Raw genomic sequence first — 23,026 nt, forward strand, 5'->3', positions numbered from 1 at the left:
GAGGGTTATGAAAGAAATGACCTGTCCCCAACACAGAATAGAGTATGCCCTAAAGAAGTACAGGCATATGCCATGGAAATGAGAGAAAGGAGCACTTCAGTGTACTGAAAATTGGGGGAAGCTTTCCTCAGGCAGATGTCTCTGGCCTTGATCTTGACCACCAAGCATGGATTTATAAATTGAGAAATGAGTGGATAGACACATCCATTTTAGTAAACCGTAATGACGATCATATGGAAAGTAGTTAGAGAGCCAGACGTGGTGGAGCACAACTGTTATTCCAGCACTCAGGATGCTGAGGCACAAAGATCATGAGTTTAAGGCCGTCCTTTGCCACATAGTGAGGCCCTGTATCAAAAACCTCTGAGTAAAGCAAATGGGAAGAAGGCTATTTGGTAGGCTTCAAGGGAATAGTTTCTAAATAGTGGTTTCATACCATTAAACGATGAGTTCTCCATTAAAAGCTGAGCAATCTCACCATTTCTTCTCTAGCTAGAGTTAGGGAGCTGTATCCCATGTCTGTCATTCTCTGCCTGGTGGTTGGTTCCCCAGGAAGTGCCATTGCTATTGCAGGCTCCTAGTGCCCCTCTTAACAGGTGCAGCAGCCCAGCTTTAAGCTCCAGGGACACTTGGTTAGGGAGCTTGGTAGAGGAAGAGGTGTCCAGCCAGTCAGGTATTTTGTTTATCAGAGACTCACAAACATGGTTCTTCATATCATTTTTTTAATCTTCAAAGAAATGAATTGTCTAAAGCTATGAAAAATGAAAACTACACTGAATGTGATTTACATTTTGATTCAGGGTTATATTTGATTCTTCAGCAAAGGATTTCACAATGTACTATGAAAATGGAATACTTTGAAGGGAGTATGGGATAGGTACAAGTTCAGAATTGTAAGTCAGGTTAGGGTTTGCATCTTTGGTGAAAAGCTGTAGTGTCTTGTACATTAGCCTTTCACTGTGAAATAGGGTACCTTGATGGAGAAGAGATTAACATGGTACACTCTGGCTGTGACCTCACTGCACAGCATCTACAGAACACTTAACGGTTGGGCTAACTAGATTAGATGGAGACACTCAAGTAGAGTGTATGCTCCACTTGAAAGAAATATTAGAATTTATTAAAGAAAGCGGCTCCAGCTTTCTTTAATAATAAGAAGGATAAGGGACATTTATTGAGAATTTGCATCATTTCGGATCCCTTTTGGGAAGAGCCCTGCCTTAGGAAATCTACTCACAGAGTTCCAGGATTCAAAATTCCTTCATCTGGCTAGTGTAGTGGTGATTGTATTCTGTATGCTCTGTTATTGTGGTCCTTTTAGAAATGATAAGCATTTCTTAATGGAAAGAAAACATAAAATGAGAATTTGAATGTTAGCTATCTTATATTGTAGACATTTTACAAGAATCAGTACGACCTTAAAATGTTATCCCCTTGGGCCTGTACCATTAGACTGCCACAATTCCAAAATAAAGATTCTTGTTTTCACACTTGGTGAAGGAAGGTCAGTGCCTTTACTTGATTATGGTGGTTTTCTCTCCTCATACAGGAATTCCATTGCTACTGAGAGGCAAAGGCTGCATAAGGCAAAGTCTGTCTGCAAGGCTATAGGCAGGTAGATTCAGAGTGTGTAGTTGTCCTAATGAATGGTACAGTTGGGAAATGCTATTGGGAATAAAAACTACAGGTGCTATGCATGTCTCATCCCAACATTCAGGAGACAGAAGAGGGGGGACTCCTTAGTTCAAGGTAGTGTGGGCTGCATAGCAAGACCTTGTATCAAACCAACAACAAAGAGAGCAGAAGTGTAAGTGAGCAGAGTTCGTCAGTCTGGGGATAATGGAAAGTCTCATAGGACAGGTGCATGAGAAGATCTGGGGACAGGGCTCTGATGAAGGGAGAAGGCTTTAAAGGCTCTCAGGGACCCAGTGTATCTAAACCGCCAGTGGTTGGAGGTAGTGGTGGAATGAGCCTGGCTTACAGACATGTCATGGTTTGACTTTAACACCTTGTTTTCTAGAGAGCAAGGATTCTTCAGCATGAGCGTGAGGTGACCATATCCTGTTTAGGAAAACTCAGGAAATTGCCACCTGGACCTGAGTAGGAAGAGACACAGGAACTAAACAGTGTCAGCGAGGCCACATTTCAAGTGCAGTGCTAGATTCTGAAAAAAAGCAGACAGCCCTCCACATTGTGTGGTGTAATTTTCATTATATAACATAGAGCAGCCTAGCAGTGGGAAAGTTGTAGCATAAGAGACTTTGAATGTCAACACTGGTTATAGCTGCAGTCTTTAAACTGGTGGGAACCAGTGTTTTAACTGCTTTCTAAATGAAAAGACATTTAGAAAAATCTGAGTAGGGCAGAATAATCTATAATTTCTAGTGAGATTATTCGTATGTCTGTAGGGGCAAAGAGTTTTTCCATACAAGAAACTCTGTATTTTCAGGCAGATATGGAGTCTACAATGGTGCTGAGGCAGATTTGGTCACTGTGCATTCCTTTGGGCTGGGCTTCTCAGCCTGGGGCCTGAGCATGTGGAACTCTGTTGCTCCCACAGCTATGTTTCTGCAAAGGTAGCAGAGGAGCCCATGATTTTGTCACCAAGGAAGGGGCTCTGAGAATTCACTGCTTCTTGAAAGCTTTGCAGAGATGAATGGAGCCTTGAGTGCTATGGGCCAACACCATCCCTGCATGCTGATCTTGAACACCTGAAGCCTTTCTGGAAACCAGGGGTACCATAGCTTCTCTTCAGATACGACTTGTCTCAGTCACAGACAGCAAGTTTGTGTCTTGGCCAGGAGTGGTGTGGAATCCTCTAGCCTTTTTAAGCGGGTTTAAAGGATGGCAGGATGCTTCCTTCTCCTCAGGAGTTCAAATTGTCTTCAGACCTCTCCAGAGGATCAGGCAGCTTCGGGAGGCTGGGTTGCCCTTGATGTCATAGGCAGATGGAGACAGTGTACCAGTCCAGTGAGGAGCTTGCTTTTATTACTCCATCCTAATTCTCTGTTTTTCTTCTAAAATAAAAGGGGCTACTTTCCCTCCCACAGCCACTACTAGTCATGGGTGTGTGGCACAGGCGGTGGCAGGCCAAGGTCTCCTCAGAGCACAGATAAGCAATGCAGTGTCCTCAGTGACAGAAGAGTCTTTGTACACCAAGAGAGACATGATGGAATTGTGGACTAAAGTGCCTGAAATTTTGAGGTTCGTCTTGACATGTCAGGGAAGCTGTGTACATGCTGCTGGATTTATTCTTCTCATCTATTAAGGGTACTTAAGAGAAAAAAAAAAAAGATTGAGGGGCTTAAAGGGATGGGTTTGTCTTCCTCAGGGCTCATATGTGGCAGTCAGGAATTGCTGTACTGACTGTCTTTAAAATAATTCCTATTCCTTTTCTTCAGCAGGAGGAAATAATTAGGCAATAAACATTATTGACTATTAAGTTCTCGAAGCCTGCCTTTCTTTTGCTATCTGCAAGTCCTCATGTTCTAGGCCTGTCTCCAGCAGCAGCTAGTATTCATTGTAGAAAAGCTGCCGGTCTAGATTTGCTGTCTGTGACCTTTGGTGTTACTGACCATGGTTTTTAATTGTCTTGCCTCTGAGATCTCCTAAAAGATCTCTCTCGAGAATATTAATAAGCAAATTGCTGTTAATCCCCACAGACAGTTCTGCATTCATTCTGCTTTGTTACTGGAGTGTTTGGTGTGCCCAGTCTCAGGAGAGAGTATGAAGTTCCTAGTGCTGTTCTGTCATTAACTTGACTTAGTCCTACATTTCTTGTGTTTTTTTTCCTAAAAAGAAAGAAAAATACTGTTTCATCTTGTCTCCTTAGCTTTATTTGCCTGTGTAACAGACATAATTATAATTAAAGTTCATTTACTAAAGAATCTCTTTGGCTACTTCAATTAAAAGTTGCTTGAGCTTTGGAAAGAGGATTATCAACATTTTTTTTAGAACTCCTTTAGTGTGAAACCACTCTGGAACATGAAATAAGCACAGGTGTAACTTTTTAGAATTTTCCAGGGTGTTCTTCAGTTAATTTGTATTATGTTCAAATAGCTAAAGTGCTGGCAGGTTGTGTGGTCAAAAGCCAACCAGTTGAGTTAATTTTATTGAAAGTCCATTAATTTGAAACTTACTCAGTTTCTTATTGGCAGTTTGTCTTGGTTTGCTTTTTCTGTTGCTGTGACAGAGACCATAACCAAAAGCATTTTGGGGAAGAAAGGGTTTATTAGCTTACAGCTCATAGTCCCTCATGAAGGGAAGGCTGGGCAGGAACACAAAGCAGGAACCTGAAGGTAGGAAATGATGCAGAAGCCATGGAGGGATGCTGCTTACTGACTTGCTCCCTGTAGCTTACTCAGCCTGCTGTTTTATATATCCCAGGATCACCTGCCCAGAAGGCAGCACCACCTATGTGAGCAGGTCCCTCCCAACACGGTGGATCATTAATCAAGAAGATGCCCCAAAGGCTTGCCTACAGGGCAGTCTTATGGGGCATTTTCTCAGTAGAGGTTCCCTGTTCTTAGATAACTCTAGCTAGTATGAAGTTGGCAAAAGCCAACCAGGGCATAGCTGTAAATACCAGAATATTTCTTCCCTTAAAAAGAACTGAAAACAATCTTCTCTTATACTCTTAGATATGAATATCAGTAACTTTGGTTATTTAGGAAAAGTATTTTCTCTGTTCCCTGGCGACTTGCTGTCTTGTTGGCAGACACTTTATTGACTTACTCAGCCTACTATCCTGGCTCTTGCAAATGGTTAAGAAAAAGTCATTCAGAATCCATGTTTCATGTTCCTGCCATGCTCTCGACACCATGGCAGAGGTAAGGCTGGAGAGGTTAATGAGATAGGATTCCTTCAAGTGGCTTCCAGCAAAGAGGCATGAGAAGCCCTGGGGTGAGACTAGATTTAGAAAAGGCAGCTGTTGAGCAACAATTTGCTGTATAAAAGATTGTTGTGCTAATTTCTTTTAATGGTCTTCTAATGTTAATTCTTTGAAAGTTAAAAATATGAAATTTTGAACAGTTAGATGACTTGTACTTGGGCACTGAATGCTGGAAAGATACCTGATTAAAATGTGGAAGGATTGAAAACTTGGCTAAAGAACTTCTATTATCAAGCAGAACATCCAGTTTTTGACAGCTAAATCATGAGGTTATGCTTGCGTCTGAGATAACACCATTGCCAACAGAGCCTTGAATAGATTGGCTAAGATGGGGTGAATAGAGGTGTGATCGTGTTCCTATGATCAGAAAGGCAGCACACACGTGAGCAGCAAGGAGGACGGATCTAGGCTGGGTCCCAGGGAGACTGGATCTTTGGGACTTTGCAGGGAAAGACTGATGGCTTCACTTTGGGTGCCCAGGAGACAGTTGATGGAAAAGGCAAAGGGGTAGTCAGTGTGGGCGCATCCACCTTGAGGTGCAGGTAGGATTATTCCTCTGAATCTGCAGTGAGCTCAGTATTCTAGAGGGTAAAGAAGTTTCATTTGTAGAGAGAAGATCTCAGTCGTTCACCCATAATGTGGTAGCCACTAAAGCAGCAGGAGAAGTGAAGCCATCAAGGTGGGGTAGAGAGAGGTCTGGCCACTTTCCTAGGAAATAGCTGGTATTCCCCACATAAGGATAAAAGGAGGAAGGTGGCAATGAAGGGGACATTGGGAAGGCGGCAAGAAACTTAGGTTGGCATTCTGAACAGAAAAAAGGTCTCAAAAAGAAAGACTAGCCTTTGGTGAAATGGAAGGCGAGGCTGGAAAGTGAGCCAATTGCCCTGGTAAAAGAACTTCGTCATCAAAGAATCAGTGTTGGGGGTGTGGGGATTGCAGTGTAGAAGAGCAATTCCTTTTGCTGTGAGGACTGGGTCTGTGTTCTGCTCTCCAGTATATACCAGCCCAGTGCTGCAGAGCGTGTTTCTCTCATATTCTCGTACATGTTAACCTGTCCCTAGACTCTTCTCCCTTACAAAGGATCAATGGGATGCTGACCTTGGAAAGCAATTACTGTCAGGAGCTCTCCTTTGGTGGTTTAGAGTTACACTTGCTTCCTTCACACAGTAAGGTACTGACCAGTGTCTGAAGAAACTGCCCCCTCTCCCTGCCAGGTGGCACATCTCTGGGGTTGTCAGTAATTTGTATTCACAAATTAAATGGAAAATGCAGAAAGCTGCAGGCCAAAATAGACTTTGTCATTTGAGCAGTGATGGTGTTTAGAAAGAGAAATAGGAAGAATGAGATGTTTCCTAAGCTTTGGAAAGAGCAGTCCATGCCACGGTAGCCTCATACTTGATAGCCTTCTGAAGCCTGGGGTTACATAGTTGTATCTGCTTGTACTAGGCCTTTGTTCTCAGGTGTTGTTGTCTTTGCAAGTGTTTCATGCTTGTTAAATAGTTCTGAATAGTTCTTCAATTTCTTAGAGCTTCCTGCTTTAAAGAATGTGTCTGCTTTTAGGAAGCAAACATTTTGAATGCCACCAGAAGCCAGGGTCACTAGTGTAGCAAGCAAGTCCATCATTTCATAGACCCTGGTCTATTTTTAGTGCCTATGGCTGGAGGACTGGTATAACACAGACTTCAATTTCTACTCAGTTTTTATCTGCTCCTTACTCTAAGATAAATTAAATATTATAGGAAAGCTGATAATTTCTATAAAATAATATTTAAGAAGCACAATAGTTTATATTTCAAATTGTATAGTTTACTTGTAAACATTTTTCAGAATTTTAAAATGAATTTGCAGATAAAAAATATCAGATGCTTTTATTTAAAAAGTTGAGTATGTTAAGGCTAAGACATTTTATCCATTTAAAATATGTTTATGCATCTGAGTTAAATACTTTTTATCGGTTTAGAAATTCTGTGGCTCCTTCAAACTTCCTCAGGTCTTTTTCTAAACTTAAACCTAAGTTCTGGGGTTTAGGTCATACAGACTACCCCTTCACCATGAGTATATCTGGGGTTATTTTCTACCTGAGTGAAAACGCAGCCCCCTAACTTGTCAGCTGCTCAGTTGAGCAGTCAAATGGTATTATTCAATATCTTGTCTGACATGAGGACACCAGCCCAAAGAAAGAGATAACACAAATTGGTGCCACACTTCAATAATAGAGACATTTTATTTTGCACCACACTAATTCAATCCAGTTCAGTTAACTCTTTTTTCCCCCATGTAAGGACAGATTAAAAAAAAGGCAGCCATGAATGACTGAGTTAGTCATGTGTTTGACACGTCAGTGTATGTATACAAAGCAGACCACAATGGAGGGCTCAGCCTTTGGATTTCAGACAATACCAGTGTGGGAGCCTCACTCAGCACATGGTGCAGAGTGGCGAACCTCAGCTCACAGGCAAGCTCAGACCCATGTGCATGCATGCGCAGGTACAGAGGGCAGGGCCTGGGCTGCTGCCCTGAATACCCCCCCTCCCTCCCTTACCATGCCAACACCACAAGTGAATCTTCAGCTCTTTCTCGGATTCCTGAGTTTCATTTTAGCTTCCTGAGCAAAAATTACTCAACACTTCATGTTGTTTTGTGATTTTGATAAGAATCTGATCTAAATGTGTTCCCTGATAATCCTTGTTATTTCTCAGGTCAATAATTCCTCCTGGAGACAGACATTGAGCAGATGCAGTCACGGCTTTTATTCTTGGGGTAGAACAGAGTAGCTCAGTACCTCAGATGTGGTACGTTGATATCTTATTGAGAGGAGACTAATATTGTTGGGAAACATGCTGGCTGCTTCATGGAGAAGGTCTGAGGTCCTTGAGTTTGGCCTTAAGAACCCGTCAGGAGCACCCTGCCCCTGCAGTTTGTGCGCCAGAGTCCTGTGGTGATGGCACTGCCTAGCACTCATTGCTCTTTCCCCATGTGTCCCGAGCCCTCTTGTAGACAGCCAAGCCTCTCTGTCTTTCATGGAGTCTCAAATGCTGCTTTTCCCATGAAATAGGTCTTCTTCAATGAGTGCTGTGAGAGAACAGGACTCTCCCAGGCTTGCCCTGGGAATTTTAGGGTACCCTACCCCCTTCATCCTGTGAATGAAGTGAGGCTGGCCTTTTAATCCAAAATGCCTGTGTTGGGATTTCAGCTTTACAGTCAGCACTCACAACAACCTGTCAACGGGAAACAGGCGTGGGGCTGGTGTCCCCGTTAGGACAGATATTGGCGTCAAATTCTACCAGTCAGCAGTGGAAGGTCTCACACTAGTTGTCTAATATCCCTTGTTTTTTAAAAATGAAGTTATGGAAGGTAGAACATTTTCTACCTATGGCCCTCTTAACTGGCATGAAAGTAGCAGTTAATTTTGATAAAGAGTTTAAGAGTCCATATAAAGCACCTCAGATGTTGATGAAATCATACAAGGAGCATGCTCTTTCTGCTATTTGTTTTCCACGCTAGTCCATTCGTGTTCTTTAGCCAGAGCAGCAGTCTTGTTTGAGAGACATTTTTGCCATCATGGTTTTACAGGTGAAGGAGCCAAGATATAGTAACTTGTTTAAGGTCAAAAGCAGCAGGCTGATGGATAGAGCCTCAGCTCCAGGGCCCTTGGCCCCTTCTCCGCTCATGAGCACTTTGGTGTTGTGGCATCCCTGCATGTAACCATGATACCCATGGGACTGTCCACCAGTGGATATGGGTTTAGTGCCATGGGCTTATCAGGAAGCATGTGTGAGGTCATGGAGCAAGGGGACACGCGTCTCACAGGCCCCTTCATTCCCCTAGCTTAGACTGAGAACGAGAGAAAGCAGAAACTACCCATCAGCAGTTGCTGCCACAGTACAGAACTGTAGGCACAGGGACTTTGTTCTCATCCTTTCATTTGTGAGGGTTTTGAGGCATGGGTGATTCTATGACCCTTGCAGAACACAGTGCAGACGGGGACATACAGGGATGGGGAAGTGTGGTGGCCACATAAGCCTGTCAGTGTGCAGTGCCGGTCCCAGCACGTGTCTCATGGTTGTCTGCCCAGTCACCCGGCCCCACTGCAGTGCTGAAGTGCTTCTGTGGGCTCTCTTCCTGGGAAAGGTCCACACCCAGTTCTTGTAATCAGGCTGTGCACACCTGACTCATAACAAGTGTACCCTGGCTACATAGGGAATTCTCTTGCTATGGTCCTACAAGCGTCATGCCTTTTAGGGTTTGCAGTATGGAACATGACATACACCTGTAATTAGGGATGTGTTCCAGACAAGACTTTCAGTGTTCACACTTTCTGTCACACAGTCAAGATTTTAAAAGTGAATTCCCTAAGTCTTCAGTGGAGACTATTTTTTAAATGTAGCATGCAGATAATGGGGAAAAATATGTCTTATAGTTAAGTCTTCTTTTTAATGTGTGTATGTGTAATAAAAAAGACTCCTAGGACATTAATACGCTTTGTAGATGTTCTGGGGATAAGTGTTTAAATACTGGGTACAATTTAAAGTGGAAGAGCACCGATGAAATAGTTTCTCATCAGATGGCTTTGAAGTTGAGCTTCTCTGGGGTGGTTGTAGCCTCTTTCCTAATGGGCTCGTATCAAAGGAAAAAGTAGCTGTGGCATTCTGCTGTGATGTCTCCAAATGAACAAGATCTGTTTTGTTTTGGTCTCTTTCTGACAAAATTTTGGAAGCTAGCTTCTTAGGAATCACATTAATGACAGAAATAGTTTGCCACTGTGGACTCATTCTCATTGACAAGGTAAGATTTGAAAGTTATTTTTTCCAATATAGTTGACATTTTAGACAAAGGGTGCTTGAGCCCTTTTATTTTATAAGCTTTCTAAAGCTAAATTTACTCAGCTTTCCACAGTAATATATCAAAAAGGTTGAGCTATGTCTATATGAGATGAGGAATATATTATAAGAACTCCTTTTATGAAGTATCTTTCTGGCAAAGCCACTATGCTTAAGAATATTTAGAAACTATGTATTTGAAATTGATGGTTCTTTGATTATGGTAACTGGAGGACTTTGTTTCAGGGTTTAAACCTGAAAATGTTTTAAGGATGTTGAGTAAAGACTGTTTTGCTTTCTACATTTTGAATTGAATTTCACTTACCTAAGTTAGGACTTTAGACAGACATGTTACAGTGTGGATTAAAATTTTTCTGTTTTTCTGTTTCTTACCATATAGACTGTGCCATAATTAACCTTTATTTTATGCTTTATTACTTAGTTTTCATATGAATCCAACAAGCAGTGAAGACCTCAGGAAAATCCCGGTAAGTTGACAAGGGGTTGCAAGATGAACAGAGAACAAGCCTAGCTTCACTATAGCACGCATTCCCCAAGCCCCTCTGTTTTCTGCCTTGGTGGCAGTAGTATTGTTGATCAGTGTGGTGGTTTAGGGAGAAAGAAGACAGTGAAATTGAGACTTTGCCTTTATTATACAAGTGATTGTGGCGTCTGAATGTGCTCAGAGACAGTTGAAGCTGCTGCAGTTACAGTCGGCATCTATCTAATGTATACATGCTTGTTTGTAACCTGTGACCTTGACGTGAAAGCTGTATATCAGAGTCCACATTATAGTTGTGAAAGTAGACTGACATTTGTGGTTTGTGCAGGGATTGAATACAAAGCAAAGCTGCTTGCTAACACACAATAGGAAAGCAGCATGGTAAGAGACTGGGGTTTACCAGGCAAGGCTTAGGAAAGACAGATACCTCAGGATACTTACCTTCCAAATCAGACCCAAAGCAGAGCTATCCCAGAATTGGTGGCAGTTAGTTAAATGAATGTGTGTCGTTTGCAGGGACTGTTGAGATAACTTAACTTTGTTTTATTGTTATCTGAAGTTCAGGATTGTATAGGAGAGATCAGTTACTTCTTAGTCTCCTAAGATGTTGACCTGGAGAAAAATCACTTTATAAAAATATAGGCAGATGTTCTTTGGATAAAACTACATTCCTACCAAGTAACAGAAAGATACCCATGGCCGCTGTTTCAAACCATCTGCCCTTAATGTGTGTGATCCAGATGTATTAAAATTTTTTCTAGTAATTGCACATCAAAATTTCTAGTATATGGTTTTCCTAAAATAAGTCAAGGTAGGGTAAAGTTTATTTTATAAACCATTTTAAGTGAAGATGTGTGTGTAAAGAAGACACTGTGGATGCACAGGACTTTAGATTATGCTTTTGCTGTTTTATGTAAATGATTTTTAAGTTTTGATGTTTCATAAATACTTAGGTCTTTTATAATATGGCAGTCTTGAAGCATTGTCAGATTATATGAAGTCAGCCTTTGATCAGATAGTGAAAAGAATTCTACTGGGCTGTTATTTAATCTCAAACAAAATGCAACATCAAAAATCGATTTAATATGTAGCTATTGTTTATTAGGTAACCTTAATTACAATTTCTGTGTGCTTGTAGATGTACTTTTCTAAATCTTATAATTTATTGCTGTTAAAACATCCTCAGAAATCTTTAAAGAAATAAAATGTGAAAATTGTTTTAGTTCAAGGATTTAAAGGTGATAAAAGAATCCTTGATGTGTGATTATTTTTCTCTGGAATCTAACTATTCTAAATGACAGTTAAAGGATTACTAGGTGTTGCTAATGTACTGCAAGATACAATTAAGAGGAGAAAGTGCCCTTACAGACTAGTTTTCAGGAGAAGTATTTGAACAATTTTTATGTTGAAGATTATAAGATGTTTGAAGTAATTTACATGAAGTTCTCCGGTAATAGCCGTCCACCAAGTTATTTTTTCTCCTTCTGGACGGAGTATTGTGTAATTAGGTTTGTATGTCGGCTATGCTGATGCCAACACCTGTCTGTGGAGGCTCGGTGTTTAGGCAGGAGCAGTAGCCAGTTGAAAGGGCAGTGTGAGCTCTTTAAGGCCTAATTAAGAACTGAAAGGGAGATGAAGAGAGGAGGACAAGAGATGTGAACGTAGCTGAGCTGATGTTCCCAGAGCAGAGCTCCTCATTATACAATAATGAGATGATCCGAGAACGCCAGGCCTGCATCTCCTCGCTCTCCTCCAGTCCCCATGGATGTCAGTTAGTACCCCACCAATATTTGGTTACCAGGACAACCTTTCTTTAAATCTTCAGTTATTTTGAGTCATGATAATTTGCTTTTGTCTAGATTTAAATATTGTAAAATTTACATATATATATTTCCTAGTTTGGAAGACTAGATTGTGTGTAAGGTAAAAATAGCTAATAATCCTGAGAATCTTCCACTTGAGTCTTATAATTTAAAATTCTGATTAAAAACTTCATAGAGGACTGTTCCTTCCTTGCCCAGTCCTCTGTCTTTGTGTCTGTATAAGGGACTTTTAGCAGATGTGAAGTAGAGAAGAGAAAGGACTAGTTGTGAAAGAAAAGAGACAAGGAAAATTTTATATTAAATTTCAAAATAGGAAAATGTCTTAAAAATGTGTGCTGCTTATAAAGTGTGGGGCACAATACTGAATTCATGGCCGTCCTGTTGCAGGCTGCATTTGCTCTCTCCCAGTTCTACGGCTGGATGGAGTTTTCAGTTTTTCCTAGATGTTAATAAACATACCTTTGAAAAACAATGTTTGTATTTGCTTGAGAGTATTCCTCTTTAAGCAAACTATTTTTTATAACCAGGAAACATTTCAACATTGTTTATATTAGTTAATAATAATCTTTATTATTTCCTTTGAAGTTATAAATGTGTGTGTTTTGTGTGTGTGTGTGTCTGTTGTGTGTGTAGTAATATGTCAGTTTAAGAATTGTATGCCTAAAACTAGAAAATTTGCGTGGTTCTCAAACACTGAGTAAAATCTGGAGCCAAGGCTGAGCTATATCAGTTATTTCTATTCTTTCCCAGAGTGTAGTTTATGGTACATGTGTCTCTAAGATGTTTTCCTGTTCAGAAACCTAATGCTGAATTTTGGGTAAAAAATGTCCATCTGAAAAGAAGACAGGAGAACTTTACTAAGGACAGAAATTCATTTCTAGGAAGTAGGCTGGAGTGAAGGAGATAAAGAATATGTGCTTATAATGTTCATTCTGGCTATAACATATTGAATAGGACTCTGAAATACTAGGTAATCTTGTGAGGCTAAGATGATTCCTGTCATGGCATTTAAACCACTTTCGTCATAATGGAAAATTTTGCCATCTCATTTATCTTCCTTATTTTAAGATAAATGTTACAATATTAACTCCATTAACCAGTATTATTGGTGTAGTGTTGTTAAGTATAACTATGTGAATGATTTTTATATGTATGCCATCACTTGTAATTTGAAAAATCATTGTATTTATATATAATTTGATTAAAATTAGAGAGCCTTAACAGATGCCATTATGTTAAATGCATTAAGTAGCAATGACATAAAGCTGGCAACGTATAAGTAACATAGCCTGTTACAGTTTAATTTCATGACCCCCCATGGTTCTCAGATTTTCCAGTAAATATTTTGTTAGGAAAGTAAAAATCATAGTAGTTGGACTTTATTATTTTAAAATGCAGTTCAGAAAAAAAATAGTCAATAGATTACAGAATTCTGGATCGGAAAGGGGTTGGAGATGCCTCATCAGATAAGGGGTATGAGACCCAGCCTGATTCCCATCTCATTTTTATACATTATTACTTGTGCTCAAATACAAAGGTTAGCTTATTTCTGACAAATCAAAAAAGTCACTATAATTTATCTTGTCTTTATTATAGAAAAATGCAAAATACTATATATATTTTATGAGAATATAATTAATAAATTTATAGTATACCTCTGAACAACCAGTGACCAATACATTGTTATAGATTTAATTGACCCAAGAGGGAAGGTGGCAGCCAGCACTTAGCCCCAAATTATCCTTATAGGGCTTAAGAGCAACATTAGAAATGTTGGGGCACAAGTAATTTAATTCAGAAAGTTTCAATAAAGAAAATGAGTTGTTTAAAGTATATATTTCAGAATTCATACTCACTTTTCTTAAATATTACATTTATTATGAGTAAAGTAAGTTTATAATAAACTTCAGTATCTTGTAAAGGATTTGACTTTCATGACTGAGGTCTTGGTAAGAATTTTTTAAGTTAACATTTATTAAATGTTAAAAAAATCTTTGCATATTTTATCATGGCATTATAGAGACTGTTAAGGTTTTTATAGCATCCAAATTCATGCTTTCAGTATTTTAATAGCTCTGGAAGCAGCCTCTGCTCCCCCAGTCTAACCATAGTTGCCATGTTAGTTTCCTAGAACTTTGTTTCCAAGATATTTCTGTTTATCGTTGATCATAGCAGAAGAGCTGAGAAGTGAGCCATTTCTGCTTAGAAGCCTTCAATAGTTTTTATTTCCCTTAGGAAAATGCTGCAGACCATCAAGGATGACATTGTCCATGCTCGATGGGGCGGTGGGTGTCACCAGATCCTCTGTCTCACCTGTTTTCTGGTTGCGTCTCTCTGGTCTGTGGCAGGCCACTGGACCTTGATCCCTGTTTACTCATTGTCCATGCTCGTCTCACCGTCCAATTCTGCATGGAGAGTGTGAAGCCTGTTGAAAGCTGTCACCACCCCAGTCCTGAGTCTCAGCCTAATGTGTGTATGTCCAGGAAGAAGGGGCACAATGGAGTGACTGGATGTTACTCCAGCTTCTGCCTAGGGGTTAGAAGGGGGAGCATATGGTGAAGAACTGGCCTTGGCGTTAATGGAAAAGTCCCAGACGCATCACAGTGAAAGAGGGAGGGTACTGAAGGTGGGAGAGACATGTAATTTCTGTGGGAACAAAAGTCTTTCCATATTCCCCAGGCCTCACCCATCCTCCACTGGACAGACTCTTGAGTCCTGCCTTCGGAACAGAAAACTAGTTTCCTTAGTATTTTAGTTATTTTCTTAAAGCAAATGGAAGTGTTTTGACTAACAGTGATACAGATCATCCCAAATTGTTGAGTTTATGAGCAGAACTGTGTTTTCAAGGCATCGAATCTGCTGTTTGTATCTCGACATTACATGGTGGAGATCTAAATTCCAGGGCATTGCTATCAAGGGAGTGTTACAGGGCCCATCTTCACCCTCACAAGTTGTTTTCTTTAGATTTTGGTGTCACAACACTGTTAGAATAAAAAAAGTTAAGGCAAGACACTCTTATGGTTGTATCTATGCTTTTGCTAGATTTTACTTTTGGACACTAGGATATCATTAGCTAAGTAAATGAGTGAGATGAGAGGGCACATAGCTGTCTTGACTGTATTCATATGGCTGTAGCTGAGCTCCAAGCTTCCTGACAACAGGGCGGAAAATAGAAACAGTATCCAACTGTTGTTTATGGGAACTGGAAGCATCTGTTACTTAGGGAGAGAATCTCACCGTGCTGGTCAGCTAAGACAGAAGTTATAACCGTGGATCATGGTCATTGGTTTAGTTCCAGGTGCCTCTGTCATTTTTCAATAAATTAGAGAAGCAGACTGGTATTTCTGTTTCTCATAGCTGTCATCAATAAAAACCCCAGGCAGAAGTGTGAATCTGAATTTAGTGGAGTGATTCTGTGAGCACAGTGTCTGTGTTACAGTGTCTGTATGTTTGGTGTCTATATGTACGGTGCCTATATGTGTGGTGCCTGTAGAGTGTCTATATGTGTGGTGTGTATGTTGATATGTATAGTGTCTGCATTTGGGGGATCCATATGTGTGGTGTCTATATGTGTGGTATTTGTATGTACAGTGTCTATATGTTTGGTGTCTATGTTTATATATACAGTGTCTTTATGTGGTGTCTGTATGTACAGTGTCTATATGTTTGGTGTCTATATGCACAGTGTCTATATGTTTGGTGTCTGTGTACATTGTATGTGTGATGTCTATGTGTATGGTGTCTATATGTACAATGTCTATGTGTACAGTGTCTATATGTACAGTTTCTATGTTGTCTATGTTTATATGTGCAGTGTCTATGTGTGGTGTCCATATGTTTGGTGTCTATATGCACAGTGTCTATATGTGTGGTATCTATGTACATTGTATATGTGATGTCTATATGTGTGGTGTCTATATGTACAGTGTCTAATGCACAGTGTGTATATGTGTGGTGTCTGTGTACATTGTATGTGTGATGTCTATATGTATGGTGTCTATATGTACAATGTCTATGTGTTTGGTGTCTATACACACAGTGTGTATATGTGTGGTGTCTGTGTACATTGTATGTGTGATGTCTATATGTATGGTGTCTATATGTACAATGTCTATGTGTACAGTGTCTATATGTACAGTTTCTATGTTGTCTATGTTTATATGTGCAGTGTCTATGTGTGGTGTCTATATGTACAGTGTCTATATGCACAGTGTGTATATGTGTGTGGTGTCTGTGTACTTTGTATATGTGATGTCTGTATGTATGGTGTCTATATGTACAATGTCTATGTGTACAGTGTCTATATGTGTGGTGTCTATTTGTGAAGTTTCTCTAGCTTCTTGACAGTACTTTGGCTAGATGTCTACTTTTAACCTGTTTTCATTACATTGGCTAACTATAGTTTGAAATTATAGAGCATATCCTATCCACTCCCTCTAGCATGCTGGAGATGGAACCTAGGGACCTCTGCATGCCAAGCAAGTGCTCTGCCACAGAGCCACACCCTCAACACTCATGTTGTAGTTAAGGCCACACTAGTATGGGCAGTCTCTGGGACTAAGAAGTTGTTCCCAGTATAAGAATGAATTTCAGGTGAGGCTTTTAACCTGTCTTCCTTCCTTCCTGCTTGGCACTAGCTGCACCTGGGAACTGGAACCCTGTTTCTAACTATGGCTGGAGAGAAACTTCATCAGCCTCAGAAAAACCAGAAGATGAAATTCTGACTCTTAATGTCTGTCACTGTGTCCTGCTTGCTAAAGCAGGTCTGTATTTCATTCCAGGACAACAATCCTTTTGATGCCACGGCTGGGTACCGGAGTCTGACCTATGAAGAGGTGCTACAGGAGCTGGTGAAGCACAAAGAACTTCTTCGGAGGAAAGACACCCACATCCGAGAGCTAGAGGACTACATTGACAACCTCCTTGTCAGGGTGATGGAGGAGACGCCCAGCATCCTGCGAGTGCCCTATGAGCCATCCAGGAAAGCTGGCAAGTTCACCAACAGCTAGTGGAGCCAACAGGACTGTGTTTATAGTTGAGAAGAGAGGGCTAGAGGGAATAAGAAAGAAGGAAGGGAGGAAGGGAGTGTGTTACTGGAAGAGCCCACACTGTCAGGTTTCACCTCCTCCCCTCCATCACTGGGAAATACGTTGGTCTTGTACATATTCGCAGGTATTGTCTAGAGTGACTTTGGAGTGAGTAAAGCACTCTACACTCTGACACTTGAAAACAGGCCATGCCTTGATGAATGAGCAGTTCTGTGGCATCACTTGGATGCTAGTTCTGGACCCCTGTCTGCCATAGGCCTGGAAATATCTTTAACAGCCCATGAGTTATTCCTCAGGAATAGATTCTGTGAAGCAGAGCTGATACTGTTGTTGGATTATTAGAAGTCAGTCTAGACGCACTTAACGTCAGGAACACTGCTCGTTATAAACACTACTAAAAAATAGCAAGTTCCTCATATATCTATGACTATGTATGTTCAAGTGTCTCTGTGTATATATACATGCATATACCTCATATACACGTGAGCTTTTAAGACATTTAAAAACAAGTGGTTGCCTCTAAGGTTAGGATTCGAATCTCATAGTCTAAAATTCGCTTTTGCAGTATCCACCATGACTGCTTGTCACTAGGACCACCCCATCTCAATGGAGAAGCTGCTTCAATCCTCTTCTGATTCTCTGAACCCTGAATTTGAAGGGATTCACTACATCCAACTCAGCCCCCCACCTCCCACCCCCACCCCGAAAGCCCTGTGCCCCAAAACGTGATGATCTCTTTTCAAGGAATGACAAAATTAGGGCTCTTTATTTTTCCCATTGAAGCATGGATTTCTTCAGCTGGTTTTCTCCTGCTATTTGAGTTTATGGGGAGTGTAGGCAGGAGATAGGCTAGTACAGTTGGTTGTACTTTGGATTATGAGCAAAGACAACAGCAAAGATACATCTGAAAATGAGCTGGCGTCTGAGGGGCTGGCTGGCTGTTGCCGGATAACCCAAGGCAACAGCAAGTTGTAGGAATGAAGGGCTTGGCTTCAGTTTCATCAGCAGTAGAACAGATGGTTGCCTGTGAGCCCCGATCCAGAGATTGACTGCAGCAGTGAGTGCTGAGAGCAGCCCGTCCCTTCACCAGCCTCACAGTCACAGCGTGGGGCACCCCACGTCCACCCTTGAGGGGTTGATATGTCACCAAAATATGGGGTCTTTGTTTGAGCCCGCCTCCCTAGAATGGTAGTTCCTGTGTGGATCTGCCTTATGTATTTGTAAAAAAATTATCCTAAAATTTAAAGTGAAAAGTTATGAGGTAAGAATATTGCTGATCTTCTCCTGGTATTTCAGCCTTTGAGATCTAAATGCTCTGAAGCAGACTGTCTTTCTGGATTGGAAATGAAAAGACTGCCTACAGAGACCAACTCGAGTGCATCCCCAGCCCTGTAGTGAATTGCATTTTCACTGAAAGTTAAATGAAAGCAAAGATGATAGTTTTGCTGATTTTCATATTTTTGGTCACAAAACCGCTTGTTATCTATATTTTCTAAGTTTCTGTGGTTTTTCTAGAAAACATGGGTTTTGAAGTGAGTTTTTCCCAAATGCAAACTTAGATACTTTTCTAAAATTCAAATAGAGAAGGAAAAATGGCTTTTTAAAATCAAATTTTCTTCCACTTGTAATTGAAGTGATTCTATAATAAACTTCAAAGACTAGTTATAGATTTGATTTTCCCATGTGAGATCTTGGTAAATATTACTTTTAAATGGTGCCATTTAAAATTAACATTTGTTAGATGTTACCAAATTCTTAAAATTCTTAGCATATTTTCACCATAGCATTGCTGAGACTCTTAAACTTTCTAAAGCACCCAGATCTGTGTTTTCAGTGTTGTGACAGATACCTGCAGGTGCAGTGACATGCATCAGCCAAATATGTCCTTTCTAGAGTGAACTCAAGCTGTCTGTTTTATCCTGGGAATAAGTTTTCCATAAATCTCATCTGAAAAGCGTGGTTCAAATGCTGCCGCCCCCTTTTATGAGAAGCAAGTTATAAGCCACAGTTGTTACCTCCACAAGAATCCATATCTATGGACTCATCTGCCCTTGGTGACTGGCTAGGCTGACAAGTATTTGCCTCTTCAGAATCTAAAATGAAGCTTTGTCCAGTGGCAGTCTTGTAGGCAGTGAGGTTTATCTGAGGCACAGTTATTATACCCAGATTATAAACAAAAGTCTAAGACAAATAAAAAGTATCCATTTACACTCTGTAAAATGTTGTGTTCACTCGTGAGCTTAATGTTTTTATCATAGTAAACATAACAAACTTAGATATAAAACAAGTGAATATAGCATGTGACTGTACCCACCAGGCACTATAGAAAGAAGGCCAACATGATTGGTTCATTTTCCAAATGTCACATGGAATATTCTAGTGGTTTATTTTTTGTATTAACTTAGAAGAGGAAGTAAAATGTATGTTTCAGTAAACAGTGCATGCATAATAGATTTTTAAAGGATGTTTTATTTCTACTTTTAGCCTAAAAATACATGCTTAAAACCACTTCTACTGACAAGATTTTTTTTTTTAAATCACAGAATCAACACTTCTCTCAAGCCTGATTTAAGCTAACACACTTCTGTTACATAATTAAACTACTTCTTAAAACAACAACAGTATTTTACAACCTGTCTCTTCCCAGTTCTAAACTCAGCTTGACAGTATTGCCACGTCACCCAGCTACTGGGACTTGTGTCATTCCTCGAGCACCAAGGTCATTGCTTAGACTTGTATATAAGATGCAGTGTAGCCCATTAATGGTAAGTGTTGGAAGCATTGCCTTTTGCTGCTGTGTTCTGCATCCACCCTAGTTTTGCCCTCCTCCCATGAATGTAGTATTATTCATAGATTATACATAAGTGCGTGTATTGCTTTTGGCAGTAAATCAAGATCTAGTTGTAATTTTCCAGCTGTGAAAATGTCACCTTGTATTTAAAAGGGTTTCACGAGTGGAAACCTAAGTAAATAAGCTCATTAGTGACAGACCTGCTCTTCCATGTCCCCGTTACCATCTCCCCACCCCCATGTGAGTGCTTATTCCTGAACAAGGAGAATCTTAAACAAAATGTAAAAAGGAAGACTTGCTATTGCTAAGTATCTTTTGTAACTGATAAACTAAAGCTTTGTTTTCCTGGATAGCTTTATCCCCCACCCACCACCCCAATAAAAGCAGCTTACCTTGGATTGGGAAAGCAGGCGAAAACTCTTTGCCTTCTGTGTACTCATCTTTCCTAAAGGTGCAGTGGATGTCACTCCTGTGTGTGTGTGTGTGTGTGTGTGATGTGAGCATGCCCAGTCATTTGATCTCTTTTCAGCAGAGGGAAGGACTGTGCTGCAAGCTGGTGGTGGTATACAGAGGGTCTGTCAGCATGCACCGAAAGCCCCCGTTTTCACAGATTTATAACTTTAATAATCCAGATGCTGTCCTTGGAAGTATTTAATATGCAATAGGTAGCACCTTCACTAATTAATCTGCATATGAAGGGCTTCCTGATATATTTAATAAGATGTGTAGAAGCTCTTCAAGCATTAAACTAAAGTTGACGTTTTATTTCATTTACTTTTCTCTGTCAAAAAAAAAAAATCAACCCTTACAATGGAATTGAAATCTGTCCCCTAATGGTACATTTGGACCTTTTTTAATTTATGGAACTTCTAGATTGTATGTACTGTGATGAATTTAAAAAAAATGCTGCAGATCTAGAAATGTATGTTCTTAGCAAGTGTTGGAATGATGTAAGCATTGTTTATAATTGAAAAGTATTACCCTTCCTTCTTAAGTAAATGCTTAGCAACTCATATACATTTTTGCAGGTACAAAAGTATATAAACATTGTATAATGTGACAGTTGTATAATTTATGTAATCTGATGCATGAGTCAGAATTTTTATATATGATAATTGATTTGTTATAGTTGATTAAAGTGTTTAAACTTAATCCAGTTATCAGAATTTCTATTGTAAAGCTGTTCCTATTACGCATTTCTATAGGCTTCTTCATTGTCTCTGGATAATGAGACAGGTTGTGTTGGGGCAAATGATCAATACAGCCTCCAGACCTGTCTTGTAGGGAATCTGGCTCTGAATGGTCATGTGGAAGTCAAGTACCTTTTAACTTAGTGTGTGTGTGTGTGTGTGTGTGTGTGTGTGTGTGTGTGTGTGTCTGTGTGTGTGCGAGCGTGTGTGTACGTGTGTGTATATGTATGTGTGTCTGAGTGTGTATGTATGTGTGTCTGTGTGTGTATGTACGTGTGTCTGTGTGTTTATGTACGTGTGTCTGTGTGTTTATGTACGTGTGTCTGTGTGTTTATGTACGTGTGTGTGTGTGTGTGTGTCTAGAGAGAGAGAGAAAGAGGGGCAGGGAGAATATTGTGTAGGTCCTTCCTGTGTCTCCTTAGGGGCGCATTGAGAATACAAACACTTGTACTACTGTAACCAGCTTTTATATGGAATCTGGGGATCGACCTTAGGCCGCCAGGCTCTTGTAGCAATCCCCTTATCCCTGAGCCATCTACTAGCCCCAGAAAAGTTTCTAAGAACTTAAGGAGTGAGCTTTCTTCAGCGCACGTGGAGAGACACACGCTCTGCTGTCTGGGGATTGCCCCATGTGTGCTGGCGTTTAGGCTGAGGCCCATGGCAACAGCTCTCTTCTTTTGTCACTTGATTTATTCTTCACAACCCAGGGAAAGAAGACACAGGGTTCTGGAGGAAGTTGTAGTCAAGGAAGAGTAAATTGGATTGGCAAACACATGGTTTTTCTAACTACTTATCTTCCACTTATGGCTGAGACCACACAGCCATCACAATGGCCGTCATAAATGCATACCTGTTCATCTGAGGTTCCATCCGAGAGAAACTGGCTCTTACATCTGCAAATGCACACACGTGTCTGAACATGTAGATTGCAGTGCAGCCAGCACTTGTGTGGCTGTAATCTAGAGTCTAGATTGTGAGATGTGGATCGTGTATATTCCTAGATGTCAGTCGGGTCTCTCTAGAGAGCAAGAGCTTTCTTTGCAAACTGGCTATCTTCTTACTCTCTGGTAGTCCCTGACATTCGCAGGGTCTTTAACCTGCCGCTCCTTTTCCATGGTGTGTTTTCCCTTGTCTGTTTCTCTACTAGCTAGCCCTAGCCTAGTCTCTCGGTCTGCAGAGACAAAGGCATTTGAGGGCAGTGTAGAAGCTGAAAGCCAGCCGCATGAAGTCATTTTTCAGGGTAGTTTTTTGTCCCAGTTCCTGTCAGACATGATACTTTCAGATGGGCTTATGATCCAAATGCCTCACATTTTATGCTTTCCTCAAATAAGCTTGCATAACAAATTTTTCACACTTTTATCTTTCTGTGGATATACAGTTGCTGACAATTAACTGTTTGAACCCAAAGCGCTTCATAGTCTCATATTTCCTATACACTAAAGTCTCATGCTTAAATGTTCAGTCATTTTTATCACTTGGTAGTCCCACCATATGCCAGGATCCATGGCAGAAAACAAGATTGTAAATTTCTTAGGGGTTTTCAACACAACTCTGCTGTGTAGGGGTAAAATTCAAGATAATGTCTGATTAATACTATTAATACCAAAGTTGGTGATTTTTTTATAAAAGGAAATGAACATAGTTAAAGATTAAAGCTGCCATGTCACTCGAATTCTGCCGTATCCTTTTTAAAAGCAGACGAGCAGGAGACTTCAGGCTCACTCAGCAAACATCCTCACTGGTACTATGACTGGTACAGTGACCACACCCACACATATTAGGGCTGTAACGTTATGATACATGACAAGGCAAGCGTGAGAAAATAGCTATCATGGGAACAGTGAAACTAGAAGCCCTGTTTTGAAACTGTTCAGTTCCTGGACACAGGTCTGGAGGTATTAGAAGCCAGAGGTATCAGATCCTTTGGGGATGGAATTAACAGGTGGTTGTGAGCCTCCTGA

At 40.4% G+C, this 23,026-nt stretch overlaps 1 protein-coding gene across 4 annotated transcripts in view; it reads left to right on the forward strand.

Moving 5' to 3' along the window:
- Positions 1-20,674, forward strand: part of Rab11fip2 (RAB11 family interacting protein 2) — a 38,862-nt gene extending 18,188 nt beyond the window's left edge. The window contains exons 4-5 of one of the 4 annotated variants that reach the window (XM_027406859.2): positions 10,154-10,199; positions 16,797-20,674. In XM_027406859.2, the coding sequence (XP_027262660.1) occupies positions 10,154-10,199; positions 16,797-17,045 (295 nt within the window). In that variant the 3' untranslated portion in view covers positions 17,046-20,674. The remainder of the gene's footprint in view (positions 1-10,153; positions 10,200-16,796) is intronic. The other 3 variants (XM_027406860.2, XM_027406861.2, XM_027406862.2) reach the window with 3 other exon arrangements.
- Positions 20,675-23,026: the final 2,352 nt, after the last annotated feature.

The sequence above is a fragment of the Cricetulus griseus genome, chromosome 3 (assembly GCF_003668045.3).
Source record: "Cricetulus griseus strain 17A/GY chromosome 3, alternate assembly CriGri-PICRH-1.0, whole genome shotgun sequence".
Lineage (NCBI taxonomy): Eukaryota > Metazoa > Chordata > Mammalia > Rodentia > Cricetidae > Cricetulus > Cricetulus griseus.